The following is a 20,528-nucleotide window of genomic DNA, read 5'->3' as shown; positions in this document are numbered from 1 at the left end:
GTAGTAACCAAAAGTGTTAAGCAAATATTTGAGATTCTTCAAAGTAGTCTTTGAACAACAACAGCTTTGCACATTCTTGGCATTCTCTCAACCAGGAGGAAAGATTCAACAGTCTTGAAGTAGTTCCCACATATTCTGAGCACTTGTTGGCTGCTTTCCCTTCACTCAGCATCCAACTCATCCCAAACCATCTCAATTGGGTTGAGGTCGGGTGATTGTGGACGCCAGGTCATCTGATGCAGTACTCCACTCTCCTCCTTGGTCAAATAGCCCTTACACAGCCTGGAGGTGTGTTGGGTCATTATCCTGATGAAAAACAAAAGTTAGTCCCACTAAGCACAAACCAGATGGGATGGTGTACTGCTGCAGAAGGCTGTGGTAGCCATGCTGGTTAAGTGTGCCTTGAATTTGAAATAAATCAGTGTCACCAGCAAAGCACCCCCACACCTCCTCCCCCATGCTTCACGGTGGGAACCACACATGCAGAGATCATCTGTTCACCTACTCTGTGTCTCACAAAGACACGGGGATTGGAACCAAAAATCTCAAATTTGAACTCTGATTTCCACCGGTCTAAATGTCCATTGCTCGTGTTTCTTGGCCCAAGCAAGTCTCTTCTTATTATTGGTGTCCTTTAGTAATGGTTTCTTTGCAGCAAATTGACCATGAAGAACTGATTCACGCAGTCTCCTCTGAACAGTTGATGTTGCGATGTGTCTGTTACTTGAACTCTGCGAAGCAATTATGTGGGCTGCAATCTGAGGCTGGTAACTCTATTGAACTTATCCTCTGCAGCAGAGGTAGCTCTGGGTCTTCCTTTCCTGTGGTGGTCCACATGAGAACCAGTTTCATCATAGCGCTTGATGGTTTTTGCGAATGCACTTAAAGAAACTTTCAGTTCTTTACGACATTTCAGTTCCTGACCATGTCGTAAAGTAATGATGGACTGTCGTTTCTCTTTGCTTATTTGAGCTGTTCTTGTCATCAAATGGACTTGGTCTTTTACCACAACAACTGATTGGCTCAAACGCATTAAGAAGGAAAGAAATTCCACAAATGAACTTTTAACAAGGCACAACTGTTAATTGAAATGCATTCCAGGTGACTACCTCATGAAGCTAGTTGAGAGAAAGCCAAGTGTGCAAAGCTGTCATCAAGGCAAAGGGTGACTATTTTAATTTGTTTAACACTTTTTTGTTTATTACATGATTCTATGTGTGTTATTTCATAGTTTTGATGTCTTCACTATTATTCTACAATGTAGAAAATAGTAAATGAGTAGGTGTGTCCAAACTTTTGTTTGTCGATTGTGGGGGCAGGGTAAATGCCAATGGAGGGGGCGGTAGGTAGCCTAGTGGTAGTCTAGTGGTGGCTTTTCAGCAGCCTGATGATCTGGGGCAGAAACTATTGGCCAGTCTTACAGTTGTTGTAATGCTCCTATAATCAAAATAAAATAGTATTGGTCACATACACATATTTAGCAGATGTTATTGCAGGTGTATCGAAATGCTTGTGTTCCTACCTCTAACAGTGCAGTAGTATCTAACAATTCATAACAATATACACATCTAAAAGTAAAAGAATGGAATTAAGAAATATATCTATATTAGGAGAAATATTGGAGTGGCATTGACTAAAATACAGTAGAATAGAATATAGTATATGAGATGAGTACAGCAGTACGTAAACATTAAAGTGACTAGTGTTCCACGTCTGAGTGATGGAAGCAGGGAGAGGTGGTAATGTTGCCTACCTTCACCACCTGTTTGAGTCGTGTCAAAGAAAGCGTAGCATTTTAGCTAATTCGAACCTTTTTCCTAATCTTAACCTAATTCTACTAGCTTGCCATGTAAATTCTCCTCACCTGCTATGAAAAGTAATTTCTGCTAGTCAAAACTGGCAGACCTGCCCTCAGAACAGTCTTGGTTTCTACTAAAGCGATACAGTGCTGTGTCAGAGAGGAATATGCCAAGCGAGAGAGATACCTGGACCCAAAATTTGTCTTCTCCAGCAGGTGCTGTTCATTCTTTTTTTTCACTCACCAAGCAAGGAATATTTGTATGGAGGTGAAGGAGAAAGTGTTGAATTTAGTTAACAAAAAAATGTCATGGGTTATTTGCTACGAGTGGCTTATTTGATCTAACAGAAGTTTGGGAATGATTAGGTTGCTAGAATTATACTGAAATCAGTAGGACATGTGACAACCCAGCAACTTTGTGAAAAAATCTATTTATATTGAAGTTGTGCCTGGTTGTCACTAATTATCATAGCCACAGACATGAACCCCGAGCTATTTCTACAATTTCTGTTCTTAAAATGTGAACCTAGCCCTAACCTTAACCAAAATGCTAACCTTATGCCTAACCTTAAATTAAAACCAAAAAGCAATTTTTTCTGGAATTTTTACGATATAGCCAATTTCGACTTTGTGTCTGTGGTAGAGGTCTTGATGGGTCCACCAGATCTGACATTCCGAGATCCAACCCAGGGACCCGAGCCGGTCCGGATCCAAAATGCTTAGTTTTGTCTCGGATCTGGGTCGGGTCTGACATAATTGTCAGGGGTCTCCGTCTGTGCAATTAAAAATGTATTTACCGACTGAACACAATTTGACCCATTCTCTGTTAATTAAATGTGTGACTGAGGTGATGAGAACTGTGTGAGCTTGTTATGACTAGCTATTTCAGGGCAGGCGGAGTACCTGCTAAACAGAAAAGTGTAATTTTGGAGAAATGTGTAAAAGTCTGTGTAAAAGATTTGCGGCCCTTCTGTACAGTCAGTTACACATGCATTACGATGCATTTTATTGATAAGGAGTGGGAGGCAAGGATCTCTCTGTACTTTGTTCTGCTCAACTTTCCCTCGATCATGACTAGTCTCCCAGTCCCTGCCGCTGAGAGAATCTCGTTTCTCATGGTCTGAGAGACCTTTAGGTGCCTTTTGGCAAACTCCAAATGGGCTGTTCTGCCTTTTACTGAGGAGTGGCTTCCGTCTGGCCACTCTACTATAAGGCCTGATTGGCAGAGTGCTGCAGAGATGGTGGTCTTTCTGGAAGGTTCTCCCATGTCCTCTGTCAGAGTGACCACCGAATCCTGTGTCACCTCCCTGACCAAGGTCCTTCTCCCCCGATTGCTCAGTTTGGACTGGTGGCAGCTCTAATGAGAGTCTTGGTGGTTCCAAACTTCTTCCATTTAAGAATGATGCGAGGCCACTGTGTTCTTGGGAACCTTCAATGATGCAGAAATGTTTTGGGACCCTTCCCCACATCTGTGCCTCAACACAATCCTGTCTCGGAGCTCTATGGACAATTTCTTCGACCTCATGGCTTTGTTTTTGCTCTGACATGCACTGTCAACTGTGGGACCTTATAAAGACGGGTGTGTGCCTTTCCAAATCATGTCCAATCAACTGAATTTACCACAGGTTGACTCCAATCAAGTTGTAGAAACATCAAGGATGATCAATGGAAACAGGATGCACCTGATCTCAATTGAGTCTTATTGCAAAGGAATACTTATGTAAATAAGGTATGTTATTTTTAAGGCTTTAACATAACAAAATGTGTAAAGTCAAGGGGTCAGAATGCACTTTACCTCTAGGCAGTATTTTCTACGGCCCTATTTTAGAGGGAAAGTTCACCCAAATTAAGTCATTATTTACATGTTGGTTTCATATGGAAAGGAGAGACTGCAATCCATCCTATGGTTAGCCACTGCCACCAACCATTAATATTAGCATGTTCTAACCAAAAAAACTGTAATTCAATGTCACCCAGTTAGAAAACTCTAAATCCCATGCCCAAATAATCTCAAAGTAATTCAAAGTAGCTCAAATGTAAAAGAATCCCAAACACACCTGACCTGTGACTTGTATTTATTTATTCCAACCTGGTCATGGGCCTAAGCCATGTGATAATATATACAATTGCAGGAAATGAGCTTTAAAACAAATATATTTTTTTTCATAGGAGGGGGACCCCGGACCCCCGGTTAGGGGTGGAGCCAGTGAAATAGCCATTTTCTAAAGTTAGCCACCTCCGGAAAAGTACACATTTTCCCGTCTTCTCGACATTAAATAAAGTTAAGGACAAAATCGAAGTCTATGCAGCCTGAATGGAGAATGTTGTAGGCACAAACAGGTCGACGAGGAATACTAATGTATTGCCGGCAATATACAATGCATTTGGACGTTAAGGTACGACTCAATATCGCCATCTGCCGGCAGTTGGGCCATTTGTATTACTGAATTCTACACTGCGTTTCGGAGGTTGTTTTACGACATAAGGACGACATGTTCATATCTAGTAATAATCAACTTCCGTTGCCTTTGACAGGTAGCCCCAAATACAGTCAACAAAACACAAGTGTGCGCTTGTTTCCAGGCGCTGGTCATTGAATTGAATCTTTGGGCACCGGTGCAGAATACTTTTGCCTTTTTATCAACTTAGCATAAGCTACAGTAAATAGCTTTACATGCATACACCTACGACAGTATTTTGGCAAATTACAGCTATATTGCTGTGCACAAACATGCATACATCAGATCTGTTGTTGACATACAGTATATTGAATGCGCCTGTCAATGCAGATCGTTGCATGGCTACGCATCCTTCTCGCGTTCGCTGTCTGTGGTGCTGATTATCTTGCTCCTCATTTCTGCGATCGATAGCAATAACAAACCCACCATCAGTGCTCTGCCTACCTTAGTAAAGACCTCCTTCTTCTCTTCTTTCTGCTTTGAGTTGACGGAGACGGCGTCCTGTCCCCTCGGAATATCTCTGAATTGTATTTCGACGACACTTTCCTCCCTGCCCCCGGTCATTTGGTCCGTTTCAGACCTCATCTTTCTCCCTCTCCTGTGGAAGTCATTTTCCCCTCGCGAGAGTTCCAAGCTGAAGAGCTCTGCTAGAGCTGGTGCTGCTGTGTTTATGCGGTGCGCTATCTTCTCGGTAATCACACACCATTCACGCAAATTATTTACGTATGTTTTGCATGAAAAAAAAGGCCTATTGGAAAACACCTTGTTCATATAATAAGCACGACCTGTCCCAAAATAAAAATGATTTGGTTCAATTAATTCTGCTACAATAGTTTATCATTAAACAGTCTACAGGTCTGAGCTGCGAATAGGCGTATAATATTTTGATTGGCTGGTCGGTGGTGTGCTGATTAGTGAGAGAGTAGTGTATCGAGCCTTATAAAACCGTCACAACAGAAGTTAAACGTGATCACCTGTGTTTTATGTAGATCTCCAAACTATGAGGTTGAAACCGATCACTGCCTGCACCTGCCGGCCCGTCCAACATCACTACTCTGGACGGTTCTGACTTAGAATATATGGACAACTACAAATACCTAGGTGTCTGGTTAGACTGTAAACTCTCCTTCCAGACTCACATTAAACATCCTCAATCCAAAGTTAACACTTATCTCCCTCACTAGCTTTAAGCACCAACTGTCAGAGCAGCTCATAGATTACTGCACCATAGCCCACCTATAATTTAGCCCAAACAACTACCTCTTTCCCTACTGTATTTAATTTATTTTGCTCCCCATTATTTCTCTTTACCTTGCACATTCTTCCACTGCAAATCAACCATTCCAGTGTTTTACTTGCTATATTGTATTTACTTTGCCACCATGGCCTTTTTAAAAAAAATTTTACTTTACCTCCCTTATCTCACCTCATTTGTTCACATTGTATTATTACTTATTTTTCTACTGTATTGATTTACTCCATGTGTAACTCTGTTGTTGTATGTGTCAAACTGCTTTGATTTATCTTGGCCAGGTCGCAACTGTAAATGAGAACTTGTTCTCAAGTTGCCTACCTGGTTAAATAAAGGTGAAATAAAATAAATACAACAATTGTGAAAATTGATGATAAGGCCATTCTAGTGTACGAGCTATTTGAAAATACCATCTGAAATGTTCAGCCTGTTTTGGTGGGTTGGCAGCCTGGTTTCATAGACTAGACCTAACATAGTAAAATGTAAATCCGGGACACACAAATTAGTATGATATGTAACCATACCAAATGTAACATAAAACCGGTTACTTAAGGCAAACACGAAAGTAGGGTCGTTGGTCTGGGTGAGTGTATAACACAAACGTCTAACAACCCAAATGTTGCGTGGTCAAATCTCATCACGGAACACTTTTAGCTAATTAGCAAATACTTACTACTTTTTAGCTATTTTCCAACTATTTAGCATGTTAGCTAACCCTTCCCCTAACCTAGCTAACATTAGCCACCTAGCTAACGTTATCATTATCCACCTAGCTAAAACATTAGACACAACACATTGTAATTCGTAACATATCATATGAAATGGATGGATATAAAGACATTATTACAATACCGAAAATATCATATTACATTTACTCGAGTCCAGGTTGGGGATGGAGCTTTGACCTCCCAGTAGTTTACGGTCTGACTTCACCAGGCAGTAAAATTAGTTAATAGACCAATAAGAGAGTTCCAAACCTATTTGCCAATAACAGATCGTTTTCAGGTTTCCCTCTCCCAGACAGTCCTAGTAAAATTATTGCTTGATACATTGCTCTTGCTAAGAAGCTATTTGTTTATTTTAGACCATTTTGATAGTTTTCAAACTCAGTAAGGGACTTAATTGTTACCCAGAAATTATTTGATATTGAAGTAAAAACGGCTACATGGGGCCTTTAATAAAGTGTTTTAAGAAATGCTGTGTCCTTTCCCGGGACATTCTTGGCAATGAAGGATAACGTCAGTGACATTCATAAGGGAAATCAACATTCTCAAAGTTCTTCAGAAACTACTTTCCTTGAGATCTGGACCTCAGTGCGCCAACCACGCACTTCATTTTGCTTGCAGAGTCCTATAGTATAGACGCAAATCTGTCTCCGCAGATTGTCCGTCACCTCTAGCCGCATGTGGGAGTCTCATCCCCGTCAGAGTCGCTGTCTCTCTCGCTGCAGCTTGGCTTGAGGATAGAGTGTGGCAGGCAGAGCGGGCTGGCGGTGGTTGCAGTGGTGAAAGTGCTCCACGCGTCCGGGCTAGAAGGCTGGCTTAAAGATCGCCCATAGCTGTCACGGTACGGAACTGCATAGAGGAGATTAACAGTAATGACTATAGCAAAGTGACCACTCACAGGTGTCTGCACTGGCAATTAATTGACATTCATCTGTCCGAGCCTTTTAACTGGACTTTATTTGAGCTACTAATACCTTAACACATCAGCCCAAGCCTGAACACTATATATTTTAAGCCACCACTAAATTACAATTAACAATGCTGCAATACAAAATAGGCTACATTATCCCCTTACAATGCTCTGTAAGTACTTTGAGATACCATGAGAAGAATCAACATGTTACTGGTGGCTACTTATAGTATAGTGCCCCGTTATATATACTTTATTTCCCCAAACCTTCAGATAAAGTCATTGAGTGACAATCCTCTCACCACTGAGGAAGGTCTGTTTGCCGCTGCTGGTCTCCACACAGAGCTGAGGCGAGGGTCTCTTCGGGGTAGACACGGAACTCTTGAGACTGGGGACAAAGGTGGAGCAGGTGTCCAAGTCCCGACACACCCTGTCCTGGGTGTAGGTGATGGAGGACTTAGACGGAGTGCAGCCCATCACTACCCCTTCTGCTTGCTGCTGCTATACTCCATGAGGAAAGGAGCACTCTACTGCACGTGTTCTGCTGAGAGACTGAGTGGGGGAGGAGAGAGGGTGAAAGAGAGAGAGGGAGGCTAGTAGAGTGCAGTGGGTGAGTGTTGTGTGTATGTATGAGGGGGATAAGTGGAGTAGGTGAGTGGGAACTCTGGTGGTTGTCAGGGGCGCAGCTAGAATCCTTGCTTTAGTTGTCAGGAAGGTGATCGATAGTAACCAGCCCTCATTTGAAGCAGCACAAGGAGAAATATCAGAAATGAAACATCACTCCTCCCCTCCATCTGACCTTTAAAGTGTGTATTTGACGTTTTGCCTTGGTTCTTCAAAAAGACAGCGTCACAAAGACCCCCAAAACGTGCTTTTCTCTATTACATGGCTGTGTGAGTAGACTTGAGCACTATATCCTGACAGCTCTTGAGATGTAAAACAAACACACTGAGCATTACTTTCGACGATGGTGAGGAAGTGGTTAAGTAGGGACCAAATAAGGGCATGGTACGCTTTGTGACAATCATTGGGCTTGGCTGCTTGAAATGAATGGAAATCTGACTGCCCACTTGGTTGATCGACCAAGATCATTACTTGGAACAGGAACCATTGATTTAGTTTCTATTCGATTCCATTATGCATTTGTCTCGGTCCTAACTTCTGTTTGTGCATCTCTGCGGAACTCCCATCAACCATTATTTATGAAACGGAAGTTCAAGGGGGCTGTGCATAATGTGTAGTGCGTCGACTTAAAATGAGATCGAGTTTCTACCATCAAATTGATGTAGCCATGTAGGTGTTGCATAATTACACAATATTGATAACGCAAATAGGTTGACACGATGTACTGTATAATTACCATATCAATAACACTAGGGGAAGATTAAAATACTGGGGGTCTGTTGACAAACTTCACCTCTCAATGCTTTGTATTTTCATGACTGACATACCTGAGTGTTATTACACAAGCATTTTTGTTTAGGAATTTAACAGTTAAACTCAAGGGACAATTGATAACATGAGATCATCTCCCTCTCAACACTTTCGAGTATTACTATCAAGAGACAAAGCTTGCCAGGATTACAATGATCACAGAAATAAGTATAAAAAGAAATGCATGGTTTATTGTAGGAATTACCAACAATATTTTCATCAAAATGTTCTGGCATTCAGACAGTTTTGTTTATTCAAAGTAAAAATCCACAGGTAAGCATCCCACATGTTCCTGCTAGGAGGCAGGGATACGGGGCACAGTCAGTTGGAGCTCAAAAGGTGTTGCGGCTGCATTAATTCCGTTCAGTCAAGCATCCGAGGACAATGTCTCTGCTTTCCCCACTTCTTCAACAAACTACCTACCTGAGGCCCTATTCCAAACCAATCACTCACCCCACATCCCTGGGCCCTTGGGAATCTGAAAGGACTGGATTACTGGGTGCGATATTAATTCAGCCGCAAAAAAATAAATTTTACTATACGGTAGAAAACCAGTTGGACTAGAGCTCAAATTTATGCTAAAAACTCTGCCTTACATTCTATTAAGCGAGACCCAGGTTGTTCCACACCGCTTAAGCTACACCAATCCAGTCATTTCAAATCCCAAAGAGGGGAAGTCGACAAGAAACCTAAAGATAAGTGCCAAAGGTCTGGTTTGGAATTGGTCCCACAACTGGTCACTACGACGATCATGTCATCAGTGACATTACGTGCTGGTGTCCGACATCGAGGTCTCAAGCATCATGTCGCTCTCATACATGTCACACTCCAGGGGCAGCGAGCGGCGAAGGGGCGTGTCCAACGAGGCCTTGTCCTGATTGGACGGCAACGTCTCTAGGACCATGATGTCGCTCTCCTCCAGAAGTGGCGTGGCTCGAGCATCACTGGGTTCCGTTGACATGTTCAGCATCTTCATCAACACTGGCGTGCTCAGCGTTCCACGGACTTTGTCCTTTATGTCCGTCCCTGAAAGACACATTACCATTAAAAAGCTGAACGTACCATCAGTGTTCAAGTCTGAACTACCTTGTTCTTATAGTCAGTCTGTGAAGAACTCCTTGCTCCCTCAGTCATGAGCTGTGGCATCACGTCGGTGAAAGTCTGCGCGCGCACACACACACACACACACACACGGCTCTCAATCCTTCAGTTTCCAGCCAAGCTACACTACAGCACCTTTCAAACATTATCCAGTGTTCTTTCCCTATATTTTGAAGTTGTGTGTGTTTATGAAAACATGAGTATTTCTTCTATATGTCATAATATCGGACCGTATTATGGCGGTTGTATATATCACCAGTTATCCCAAGTTATAACTCCCTGCAACCTTCCATCATGTGCTAGCTTGCCTTGATCATTTATAATTGTCAGCCATATTCTAGCTACACTATATGATCAAAAGTATGTAGACAACTGCTTGTCGAACATCTGAATCCAAAATAATGTGTATTAGTATGGAGTTGGTCCCCCCCTTTGCTGCTATAACAGCCTCCAGGGCTCTGTGCAGGCCAGTCAAGTATTTACACACCGATCTCGACAACCCATTTCTGTATGGACCTCGCCTTGTGGGGGCATTGTCATGCTAAAACAGGAAAGGGCCTTCCCCAAACTGTTGCCACAAAGTTGGAAGCACAGAATCGTATATAATGTCATTGTATGCTGTAGCGTTAAGATTTCCCGTCACTGGAACTAAGGGGCCTAGCCCGAACCATGAAAAACCTCCCCAAATCATTATTCCTCCCCCACAAAACTTTACAGTTGGCACTATGCATTGGGGCATCCACCAAAACCAGATTCGTCCATTGGACTGCTAGATGGTGAAGCATGATTAATCACTCCAGACAACGCGTTGCCACTGCTCCGGAGTCCAATGGCGGCAAGCTTTACGCCACTCCAGCCGATGCTTGGAATTGCGCATAGTTATCTTAGGCTTGTGTGCGGTTGCTTAGCCATGCAAACCCATTCCATAAAGCTCCCAACAAACAGTAATTGTGCAGACATTGCTTCCAGAGGCAGTTTGGAACTCAGTAGTGAGTGTTGTAACCGAGGACAGACACTTTTTATTTGATTTTATACGCTATGCACTCGGTGGTCATGTTCTGTGAGCTTGTGTGGCCTACCACTTCGCAGCTGAGCCGTTGTTGCTCCTAGACAATTCCACATCACAATAACAGCACACCGGGGCAGCTCTAGCAAGGCAGAAATTTGACAAACTGAGTTGGCATCCTATGACGGTAACGCATTGAAAGTCACTGAGCTCAAACCTACCGACAATGTTGGTCTATGGAGATATCATGGCTGTGTGCTCGATTTTATACACCTGTCAGCAACGGGTGTGGCCGAAATAGCCAAATCCAAAATTTGAAGGAGTGTCCATACTTCATACATACATATACATATATATATATATATATATATATATATATATATATAGTGTAAATGTTACAAAGTTGTACTCCTCTAGCTCCGCGTTTTCCAGCACCTTCATGGATGTCAGCCATAAAGAGCTGTTACTAATGACTGTATATAAACTCAGCAAAAAATGTCCCTTTTTAAGATCATTAGTAAAAATCCAAATAACTTCACAGATATTCATTGTAAAGGGTTTAAAACACTGTTTCCCATGCTTGTTCAATGAACATTAATTAATGAACATGCACCCGTGGAACGGTCGTTAAGACACTAACAGCTTACAGACGGTAGGTAATTAAGGTCACAGCATGAAAACTTTGGACACTAAAGAGGCCTTTCTACTGACTCTGAAAAACACCAAAAGAAAGATGCCCAGGGTCTGTGCTCATCTGCATGAACATGCCTTAGGCATGCTGCAAGGAGGCATGAGGACTGCAGATGTGGCCAGGGCAATAAATTGCAATGTCCGTAGTGTGAGATGCCTAAGACAGCGCTACAGGGAGACAGGACGGACAGCTGATCATCCTCGCAGTGGCAGACCACTGAGGGCTTGTAGGCCTGTTGTAAGGCAGGTCCTCACCAGACATCACTTGCAACAACGTTGCCTATGTGCACAAACCCACCATCACTGGACCAGACTGGCAAAAAGTGCTCTTCACTGGCGAGTCAAGGGGTGATGGTCGGATTCGCATTTATCGTCGAAGGAATAAGCATTACGCCGAGGCTCATCCTGACATGACCCTCCAGCATGACAATGCCACCAGCCATATTGCTCGTTCTGTGCGTGACTTCCTGCAAGACAAGAATGTCAATCCCATTGAGCGCATCTGGGATCTGTTGGATCGGCGGGTGAGGGCTAGGGCCATTCCCCCCAGAAATGTCTGGGAACTTGCAGGTGCCTTGGTGGAAGAGTGGATAACATCTCACAGCAAGAACTGGCAAGTCTGGTGCAGTCCATGAGGAGGAGATGCACTGCAGTACTTAATGCAGCTGGTGGCCACACCAGAGACTGACTTTTACTTTTGATTTTGACCCCCCCTTTGTTCAGGGACACATTATTCTATTTCTGTCAGTCACATGTCTGTGGAACTTGTTCAGTTTATGTCTCAGTTGTTATGTTCATACAAATATTTACATGTTAAGTTTGCTGAAAATAAACGCAGTTGACAGTGAGAGGACGTTTATTTTTCTAAGTTTATAATAACCATGATATCAAAGTAAACTTGGAGTCCGGTGATATGGTGCGTTCCTCCCACTACGACTCAGGAAAGCATGCCGTATTTGGCTACAGATTAAATTAGCTATGATGAAATTCACAGGGTGGCGAAAGTGCACGGTGAGTACCTTGATGCTCCTTTCCAATAAATATCGAGGTTCTTCTTCTGGTGACATTATGATCGATGCACGGCTGCCATTTGGCAAAAATAATCTCTTTTGTTCATAATAATCTCATTTTGGCTATACCCGCACAGTATCTGCGAGCTGTTGGCTAGATCCCACGTGCCAATACCCTTGGGCACATTCGCTATATAACGCAACATTTTTTGTGAAGAAAATGTGATGGAAAACCATTCACTACATGGGTATTTCACCACAAAAGTAATTTTATGTGCACTACATCACCCACAGCCTTTTATAAAAACATCTATGGTTTGACAAATGCATGTAGATTTTACAATATTCACATGAAAATCTGTTCGTCAATTGAATATTAAAACAGCTAGTGTGGAAATATCACATTTTTAGCTGTACTGCCCCTTTAACACATGTAATTCACCCACAAGGCACACGCTAGCAACTAGACTAGGAAAAAGCAAAACCGAAAACTTAAAAATCAACAGTTGCCTTGTATCAAGTCTGATGTTCATTGTTAAAAATACAAATGCTATTCTTTTTTGTTTTGTTTGTATAGGTGTTCTAACATGGGTTGCAAAGTAGTTTTACCCATGTAGGAAGTTTGACCTATGTAGGCATCCGTGTCTCCAATGTACATCTCAATGCAGTGGCCGAGCATAGTCACAGAAAACGTGTCATCTCTTTTAAGACCGAGTGCCTGTCAAAAAGAAGCAAAACTCATTTGTTGTAATAAAACATACAAAAAATGTATAGCAATATTTATTCAACATATCACATGGTCATGTCAATGGATTTAACATTTAAATAAAGGAACAAAAACACCCAAAAACTGAATAACCAGTACCGTGTGAAAGTAGTCGATGGCGCTCTCGAAGTCTCCCATGAGGCTGTGCACATATCCGATGACCGAGTAGGTTGAGGCGTGCTGAGGGATGAGAACCAGGGCCTGGCGGTGGTACTCCAACGCCTGGTCATACTTCCTATTGGAGGACAGAACAAAACAACCAATCAGACAGTTCTCCCAGAGCCAATCTAGAGATCTGCCTGGTCTGGGTGTGTTCCACAGGAGGTTGGTGGCACCTTAATTGTGGAGGATGGGCTCCTGGTAATGGCTGGAGCAGAATAGGTGGAACCATGTGTTTGATAGCGTTCCAGACATTATTATGAGCCGTTCCTCCCCTCAGCAGCCCCCTGTGGTGTGTTCAGAGATCCAAAATAAGATGTAAACACATCTTCCTCTCTCAGACCTGTGTCCAAATAGTAGTAGTTTTCAAATTCACCACATAGGAAAACAGCCCATCATGTTTTGTACAAATCAAATACTGAACCATGTGTATGTCATTCGCAGGAGTTTGACTTAAACTGATTCAATCAATTGGTCAGTACACACTGCAGTTCGGTTAAGAAGCCTTTATTAAAATAAAAACAAAACATTAACTGCAAGGTGCAGATTACCAAAGATTGCCCTTTACATAAAGTACCCAAACCTTTTCAAAACCTCCACTTGTACCGCAAAGCCTCTCTCTAGATCTGCTGAGTGGCTCCTACGCATTATTCATGAACAGATCTGTGCATGAATACTCAATTAGAGACCTACTTATACAGACGGACTGAGGAGAGCAAGTGTGTCTCTCTGAAAATAGTCAGAGGAGAGAGAGGTCCTATCATCACCTCAGGCTCTCCACCTGAAATACCACTCAGGTTAATTTTGGATCCCTGTCCTTTCACATAGTACCTGGAAGACAATAGATAAATGCCTGCCTACCCATCCCATAAGTGTGATGAGAACATGGAAATTACAACGATGGCATCATAGGAGAGCAACAGATACAGAGATATGCCAGTCAGAACTTCCTTTCTGTTCAGTTCCATCCCCTCAAAAGATGTATGTCACAGATCCAGCTATAAATATTCTGGATGAGCTAAAGCTAGCTAGCTTCAGTTTGCTCCACATTTCAGCTCAGGATTCATCCATATCACAAATGTGGATATCTAACCAACACCTTCCACATGTTGCACATGGACAACCCAGGAGGATGCATACTCACTTCAGTTTTCGACAAACGTGACCCAGGTTGTTCAGGAGAGGCTCCCACTTGTCCACGGTCACCTGACAAATAAAAAATGAAATCATGGCAAAAGAGGAATGTTTGCATTGAACAGAACTCTTAAAATTAATCTTACAACTCCACGATACTGGCTGCCAGTAAATATGTTGGTCGTATGATTAAGAAGTCCCAAAACTTAAAGATTCGAGCATGATACGTGGCACTCGATTGAAATGAGCAGCTACCTCGTTCCCAATGGCTTTGATCTTGTCCATGGCATCCAGGAACAACTTCTCGGCTGTTTTCCAGCTGAAAAGGGAAGAACCGAAGACATTTCAGCAAAATCCACACATTAATAAATAAATAAAAATAAGGCAATAGTACCTTTCACACATCGTGTCAGCCTGAACAGTACTGTGATCGCTCAAATTGTCTTTTCAAATGGTCCTTTCCGGCACAGTTCCAGCAACTATGGTGGACACGTTGTCAGGTACAACTGTTGGATAATCTATTCCCGACTAAATAGACAGAACCCGTGTTTTTAGTCACAACCTAATCTCTGTTAACCCAGAAGTAAAATCTTACGTAATTTGGTCAGCTGCGTCTAAGAGTTCAAAGTTCAGATTTCCGGCAAAGATGTCGCGACCCTCACAAAAGGAAAAGTACTCAGCCAAATGTGTGCACGTGGAGGTATTCTACATCATATTCGGGTGCACGTGCGTGTCTGTGTGTGAGTAGAAATACACATGATCCCAGTATGTATGTGTTAGGGCCAGGATGATGCCAGTATCGCGACTCGTTAGTATCGTGACAAGGAAAAACAAGAAGCAAATTCTACTTCAGGAAAACAGCCCATTGTTACACATACAGCAGGGGTTTAAAAGGACTAAAGACATTGGTCTGCTTTGCGTTTTCATTTTCGACATGGAAAAAAATATTGCAACACTGGTATCATCTTAAGTTATAAATGTCCCATGTACAAGTATGGTGAAATACCAAATAATGTAATTCTAAAAACAACAAAAACACATGAGAAAGCAAGCATCACAGTCAGTCAGTTCCAGTACCATATTTACAATGTGAAAGGATATTGGATTGAGAGTGGTAGATATGTGTGAGCGTAAGGTGACTAGGCATCAGGATAAACATTTGAAGTCGGAAGTTCACATACACCTTAGCCAAATACATTTAAACTCAGTTTCACAATTCCTGACATTTAATCCTAGTAAAAACTCCCAATCTTAGGTCAGTTAGGATCACCACTTTATTTTAATAATGTGAAATGTCAGAATAATAGTAGAGAGAATGATTTATTTCAGCTTTCACATTCCCAGTGGGTCAGAAGTATACAAACTCAATTAGTATTCAGTAGCATTGCCTTGAAATGTTTTAATTTGGGTGAAACGTTTTGGAAAGACTTCCACAAGCTTCCCAGAATAAGTTGGGTGATTTTGGCCCATTCATCCTGACAGAGCTGGTGTAACTGAGTCAGGTTTGTAAGGCCTCCTTGCTTGCACATGCTTTTTCAGTTCTGCCCACAACATTTCTAGGTCAGGGCTTTGTGATGGCCACTCCAATACCTTGACTTTGTTGTCCTTAAGCCATTTTGCCACAACATTGGAAGTATGCTTGTGCTCATTGTCCATTTGGAAGACCCATTTGCAACAAAGCTTTGCCTTGAGATGTTGTTTGAAAATATCCACATAATTGTCCTACCTCATGATGCCATCTATTTTGTGATGTGCACCAGTCCCTCCTGCAGCAAAGAACCCCCAAAACATGATGCTGCCACCCCTGTGCTTCACGGTTGGGATGGTGTTCTTCAGCTTGCAAGCCTCCCCCTTTTTCCTCCAAACATAATGATGGTCATTGTGGCCAAACAGTTCCATTTTTGTTTCATCAGACCAGAGGACATTTCTCCAAAAAGTTGCTGAGCGGCCTTTCAGGTTATGCCGATATAGGGCGCGTTTTACTGTGGATATAGATACAAAAGTACCTTCACAAGGTCCTTTGCTGTTGTTCTGGGATTGATTTGCACTTTTCACACAAGTACGTTCATCTCTAGGAGACAGAACGCGTCTCCTTCCTGAGCGGTATGACGGCTGCGTGGTCCCATGGTGTTTATACTTACATACTATTGTTTGTACAGATGAACGTGGTACCTTCAGGCGTTTGGAAATTTCTCCCAAGGACGAACCAGACTTGTTGAGGTCTACAATTTTTTTTATGAGGTCTTGGTTGATTTCTTTTGATTTTCCCATGACGTCAAGCAAAGAGGCACTGAGTTTGAAGGTAGGCCTTGAAATACATCCACAGGTACACCTCCAATTAGCCTAACAGAAGCTTCTAAAGCCATGACATCATTTTCTGTAATTTTCCAAGCTGTTTAAAGGCACAGTCAATTTAGTGTATGTAAACTTCTGACCCACTGGAATTGTGATACAGTGAATGATAAGTGAAATAATCTGACTGTAAACAATTGTTGGAAAAATTACTTGTGTCATGCACAAAGTAGATGACTTAACAGACTTGACAAAACTATATTTTGTTAACAAGAAATTTGTGGAGTGGTTGAAAAACAAGTTAATGACTCCAACCTAAGTGTATGTAAACTTCCGACTTCAACTGTATGATAAACAGAGTAGCAGCAGCGTATATGCTGATTGGATGTCAGTGGGTATGCGTGTGTGTAGAGTCAGTATAAATGTATGTGCATATTATGACTGTGAGCAAATTAAGTAGTGAGTGTTTGTGTTGGAGTGTCAGTGTCAGTGTGCCTGAGTGTGCAGGGACCTGTGAGTGTGCATAGAGACCATGCAAAAATAATATTCTGCGTGTTACTCACTCTCCGTTCTGGAAGGCTACCACGGCCACCTCGTGCATGACAAAGGGGTCTTCTGGTGCGATGCTCAAGGCCTGGCTGAAGAAGCGCTCGGCCAGTTTAGAGTTGTTAGTAAGGCCATACTCCAGCCCTATGTACAACAGAGGGAGATGGCACCTGGACAGAAGAGATGAGAGCAAAGGTTAGGGGTCAATTGGGGCAACAGGGTAGCCTAGTGGTTAGATCCCCGAGCTGACAAGGTACAAATCTGTCGTTCTGCCCCTGAACAGGCAGTTAACCCACTGTTCCTAGGCCGTCATTGAAAATAACTTTCTGTTCTGTGGGGGTATCTGGGTGTCCATGTGCGTGTGTGGAAGGGGAGTCTGGGTTCAATAACAGTACATACCCCTTCATCAGTTGCGCAGCGGTGAAGTAAGCAGCCATGGCCTGGTCGTGTTCACTCTCCACCGCAAACGAGTGACCGTAGGCGATCCATGCCGGACCGTACGTCCGCTCCAGAGTTGTTGCCTTGCTGCGCGAGACAGAATTAGGATGTTAGTGTAAATAAGAGATATTCTACTCAGTCACGGAACGAATGCAGAGTAAATATTATTATTAATATGTAAGTAATACAGTACCAGTCAAAAGTTGACACTTACTCATGCCAGGCTTTTTCTTAATTTTCTACATTGTAGAATAATAGTGATGACATTTCAACTATGGAATTATGTAGTAACCAAAAAAGTAACCACATTTATGACAGCTTTGCACACTTGGCATTCTCTCAACCAGCTTAGTAAGGTAGTCAGTCACCTGGAATGTATTTCAAATAACAGGTGTGCCTTGTTAAAAGTTAATTTGTGGAGTTTCTTTCCTTCTTAATAAGTTTGAGCCAATCAGTTGTGCTGTGACAAAGTAGGGGTGGTATACAGAAGATAGTCCTATTTGGTAAAAGGCCAAGTCCATTTGATGGCAAGAACAGCTCAAATAAGCAAAAGAGAAATGACAGTCCATCATTACATTACGACATGAAGGTCAGTCAATACGGAACGTTTCAAGAACTGAAAGTTTCTTCAAGTGAAGTCGCAAAAACCAAGCTCTATTATGGAACTGGCTCTCATGAGGACCGACACAGGAAAGAAGACCCAGAGTTACCTCTGCTGCAGAGGATAAGTTAATTCGATACCAGCGTCAGAAATTACAGCCAAAATAAATGCTTCACAGAGTTCAAGTAACAAACAACATCAACTGTTCAGAGGAGACCGCATGAAATCAGGCCTTCATGGTCAAATTGCTGCAAAGAATCCCCTACTAAAGGACACCAACAAGAGGAAAAGACTTGCTTGGACCAAGAAACACGAGCAATGGACATTAGACCAGTGGAAATCTGTCCTTTGGTCTGATGAGTCCAAATTTGAGATTTTTGGTTGAAACAGCCATGTCTTTGTGGGACGCAGAGTAGGTGAACGGATGATCCCTGCATGTGAGGTTCCCACCGTGTAGCATGGAGGTGGTGTGATGGTGCTTTGCTGGTGACACTGATTTATTTAGAATTCAAAGCACACTTAACCAGCATACGCCATCCTATCATTTATTTTTCAACAGGACAATGACCCAACAAACCTCCAGGCTGTGTAAGGGCTATTTGACCAAGAAGGATAATGATGGAGTGCTACATCAGATGACCTGGCCTCCACAATCACCCAACCTCAACCCAATTAAGATGGTTTGAGATAAGTTGGACTGCAGAGTGAAGGAAAAGCAGCCAACAAGTGCTCAGCATATGTGGTAACTCCTTCAAGACTGTTGGAAAAGCATTCCAGGTCAAGCTGGTTGAGAGAATGCCAAGCGTGTGCAAAGCTGTCATCAAGGCAAAGGGTAGCTACTTTGGAGAATCTAAAATATATTTTGATTTTATGAACACGTTTTTTGGTTTCTACATGATTCCATATGTGTCATTTCATATTTTAATGTCCTCACTATTATTGTATAATGTAGAAAATTGTAAAAAATAAAGTAAAAACCCTTGAATGAGTAGGTGTCTCCAAACTTTAGTCTGGTACTGTATATAGTACTTTGCAATGTGTAGATTTGATTCATCAGCAAGTGAATGAATCAAAATATTTGGATATCAACATCTGACTGCTGAATAAGGCCTGGCAATAAGAACATGGTATCTGGTACCTGAGATATCTACGAGCGTGTTCATTTTTGTGACCGACCATTAGATAGTAGCATCCCACAGCAAACCAAGAGACCTGGATGAAAACAATGCTTACCATTTGGTTAGTGGTCAAATATTAAATCCATTAAAAAAAAACATACTGTACCAATCAGAGCTTGGACATATGCAATGTCAAGATGCAAGTATAGAGGGGTATCACAGGAGGTTGGTGGCACCTTAATTGGGGAGGAGGGTAATGGCTGGTAGCAGGATGAGTGGAACGGTATCAAACACGTGGTTTGTAGGTGTTTGATGCCATTCCATTTTCTCCAGCCATTATTATGAGCAGTATTCCCCTCAGCAGCCTCCTGTGGCGGGTATACTCATAGCAGAGGAAAGTAGTGGGAAACAAAGCAGGGGTTATACTTACTGGGTTGTTGGGATACAGGTCCACAAGCTTGTGTGAAAGGTAAAACAGTTCTGTAGGGGAATAAAGAGCAGAGAATCATGGTACATATTTTCTCTCTCCAAACAATTTAGATGTACATTTATCTTTCATGAGTATGTATTAATAAAACACACTTAAAAGGAGAGCATCAACCGTATTACCATTTGCTTTGCTGAGCTCCACCAGTGTTCCTATATGAACAGGTAAACAGTTGGCATGGAATGGGTCTTTCACCATCACCCTTGAAGAAACAAAACATTCAGGTGATATGTAGACGGGGCCAAATTATAAGTATGCAACTTATACCCTATTCACAGAACTGAGCTGAGAGAATAATATTCCAACAGACATGCACTGAGTGTACAAAACATGTAAGAACTCCTGTTCTTTCCATGACAGACTGACCAGGTGAAAGCTATGATCTCTTATTTAGGTCACTTGTTAAATCCACTTCAAATCAGTGTAGATGAAGGGGAGGAGACAAGTTAAAGAAGGAATTTTAAGCCTTAAGAAAATTGAGACATGGATTGTGTGTGTGCATTTCAGAGGGTGAATGGGCAAGACAAAATATGTAAGTGCCTTAGAAGGGGTTATTAGTTGCAGGGGCACCGTTTGTGTCAAGAACTGCAACGCTGCTGGGT

At 42.2% G+C, this 20,528-nt stretch overlaps 2 protein-coding genes across 9 annotated transcripts in view; both read right to left on the bottom strand.

Annotated features, from left to right (window-relative positions):
- The window catches only part of upf3a (UPF3A regulator of nonsense mediated mRNA decay), a 36,192-nt gene extending 28,319 nt beyond the window's left edge, over positions 1 to 7,873 (bottom strand). For all 3 annotated transcript variants that reach the window (XM_021578645.3, XM_021578642.3, XM_021578643.3), the window contains exons 1-2: positions 7,447 to 7,873; positions 4,702 to 7,083 (exon numbers count right to left, since the gene is read on the bottom strand). In XM_021578645.3, the coding sequence (XP_021434320.3) occupies positions 4,702 to 5,028 (327 nt within the window). In that variant the 5' untranslated portion in view covers positions 5,029 to 7,083; positions 7,447 to 7,873. The remainder of the gene's footprint in view (positions 1 to 4,701; positions 7,084 to 7,446) is intronic.
- An 876-nt stretch (positions 7,874 to 8,749) lies between these two features.
- LOC110501259 (cell division cycle 16 homolog (S. cerevisiae)) overlaps positions 8,750 to 20,528 on the bottom strand; it is a 34,874-nt gene continuing 23,095 nt past the window's right edge. For all 6 annotated transcript variants that reach the window (XM_036958518.2, XM_036958521.2, XM_036958517.2 and 3 more), the window contains 10 exons: positions 20,049 to 20,128; positions 19,870 to 19,919; positions 19,460 to 19,533; positions 17,682 to 17,807; positions 17,300 to 17,452; positions 14,700 to 14,763; positions 14,455 to 14,516; positions 13,251 to 13,386; positions 12,995 to 13,103; positions 8,750 to 9,604 (listed from right to left, as the gene is read on the bottom strand). In XM_036958518.2, coding sequence (XP_036814413.1) covers positions 9,345 to 9,604; positions 12,995 to 13,103; positions 13,251 to 13,386; positions 14,455 to 14,516; positions 14,700 to 14,763; positions 17,300 to 17,452; positions 17,682 to 17,807; positions 19,460 to 19,533; positions 19,870 to 19,919; positions 20,049 to 20,128 — 1,114 coding nt within the window. In that variant the 3' untranslated portion in view covers positions 8,750 to 9,344. The remainder of the gene's footprint in view (positions 9,605 to 12,994; positions 13,104 to 13,250; positions 13,387 to 14,454; positions 14,517 to 14,699; positions 14,764 to 17,299; positions 17,453 to 17,681; positions 17,808 to 19,459; positions 19,534 to 19,869; positions 19,920 to 20,048; positions 20,129 to 20,528) is intronic.

The sequence above is a fragment of the Oncorhynchus mykiss genome, chromosome 22 (genome assembly GCF_057628025.1).
Source record: "Oncorhynchus mykiss isolate SJ-2025 chromosome 22, ASM5762802v1, whole genome shotgun sequence".
In the NCBI taxonomy this organism is placed as follows: domain Eukaryota; kingdom Metazoa; phylum Chordata; class Actinopteri; order Salmoniformes; family Salmonidae; genus Oncorhynchus; species Oncorhynchus mykiss.
The sequence above is the reverse complement of the archived record's forward strand: the minus strand, read 5'-3'. Positions and strand labels throughout refer to the sequence as shown.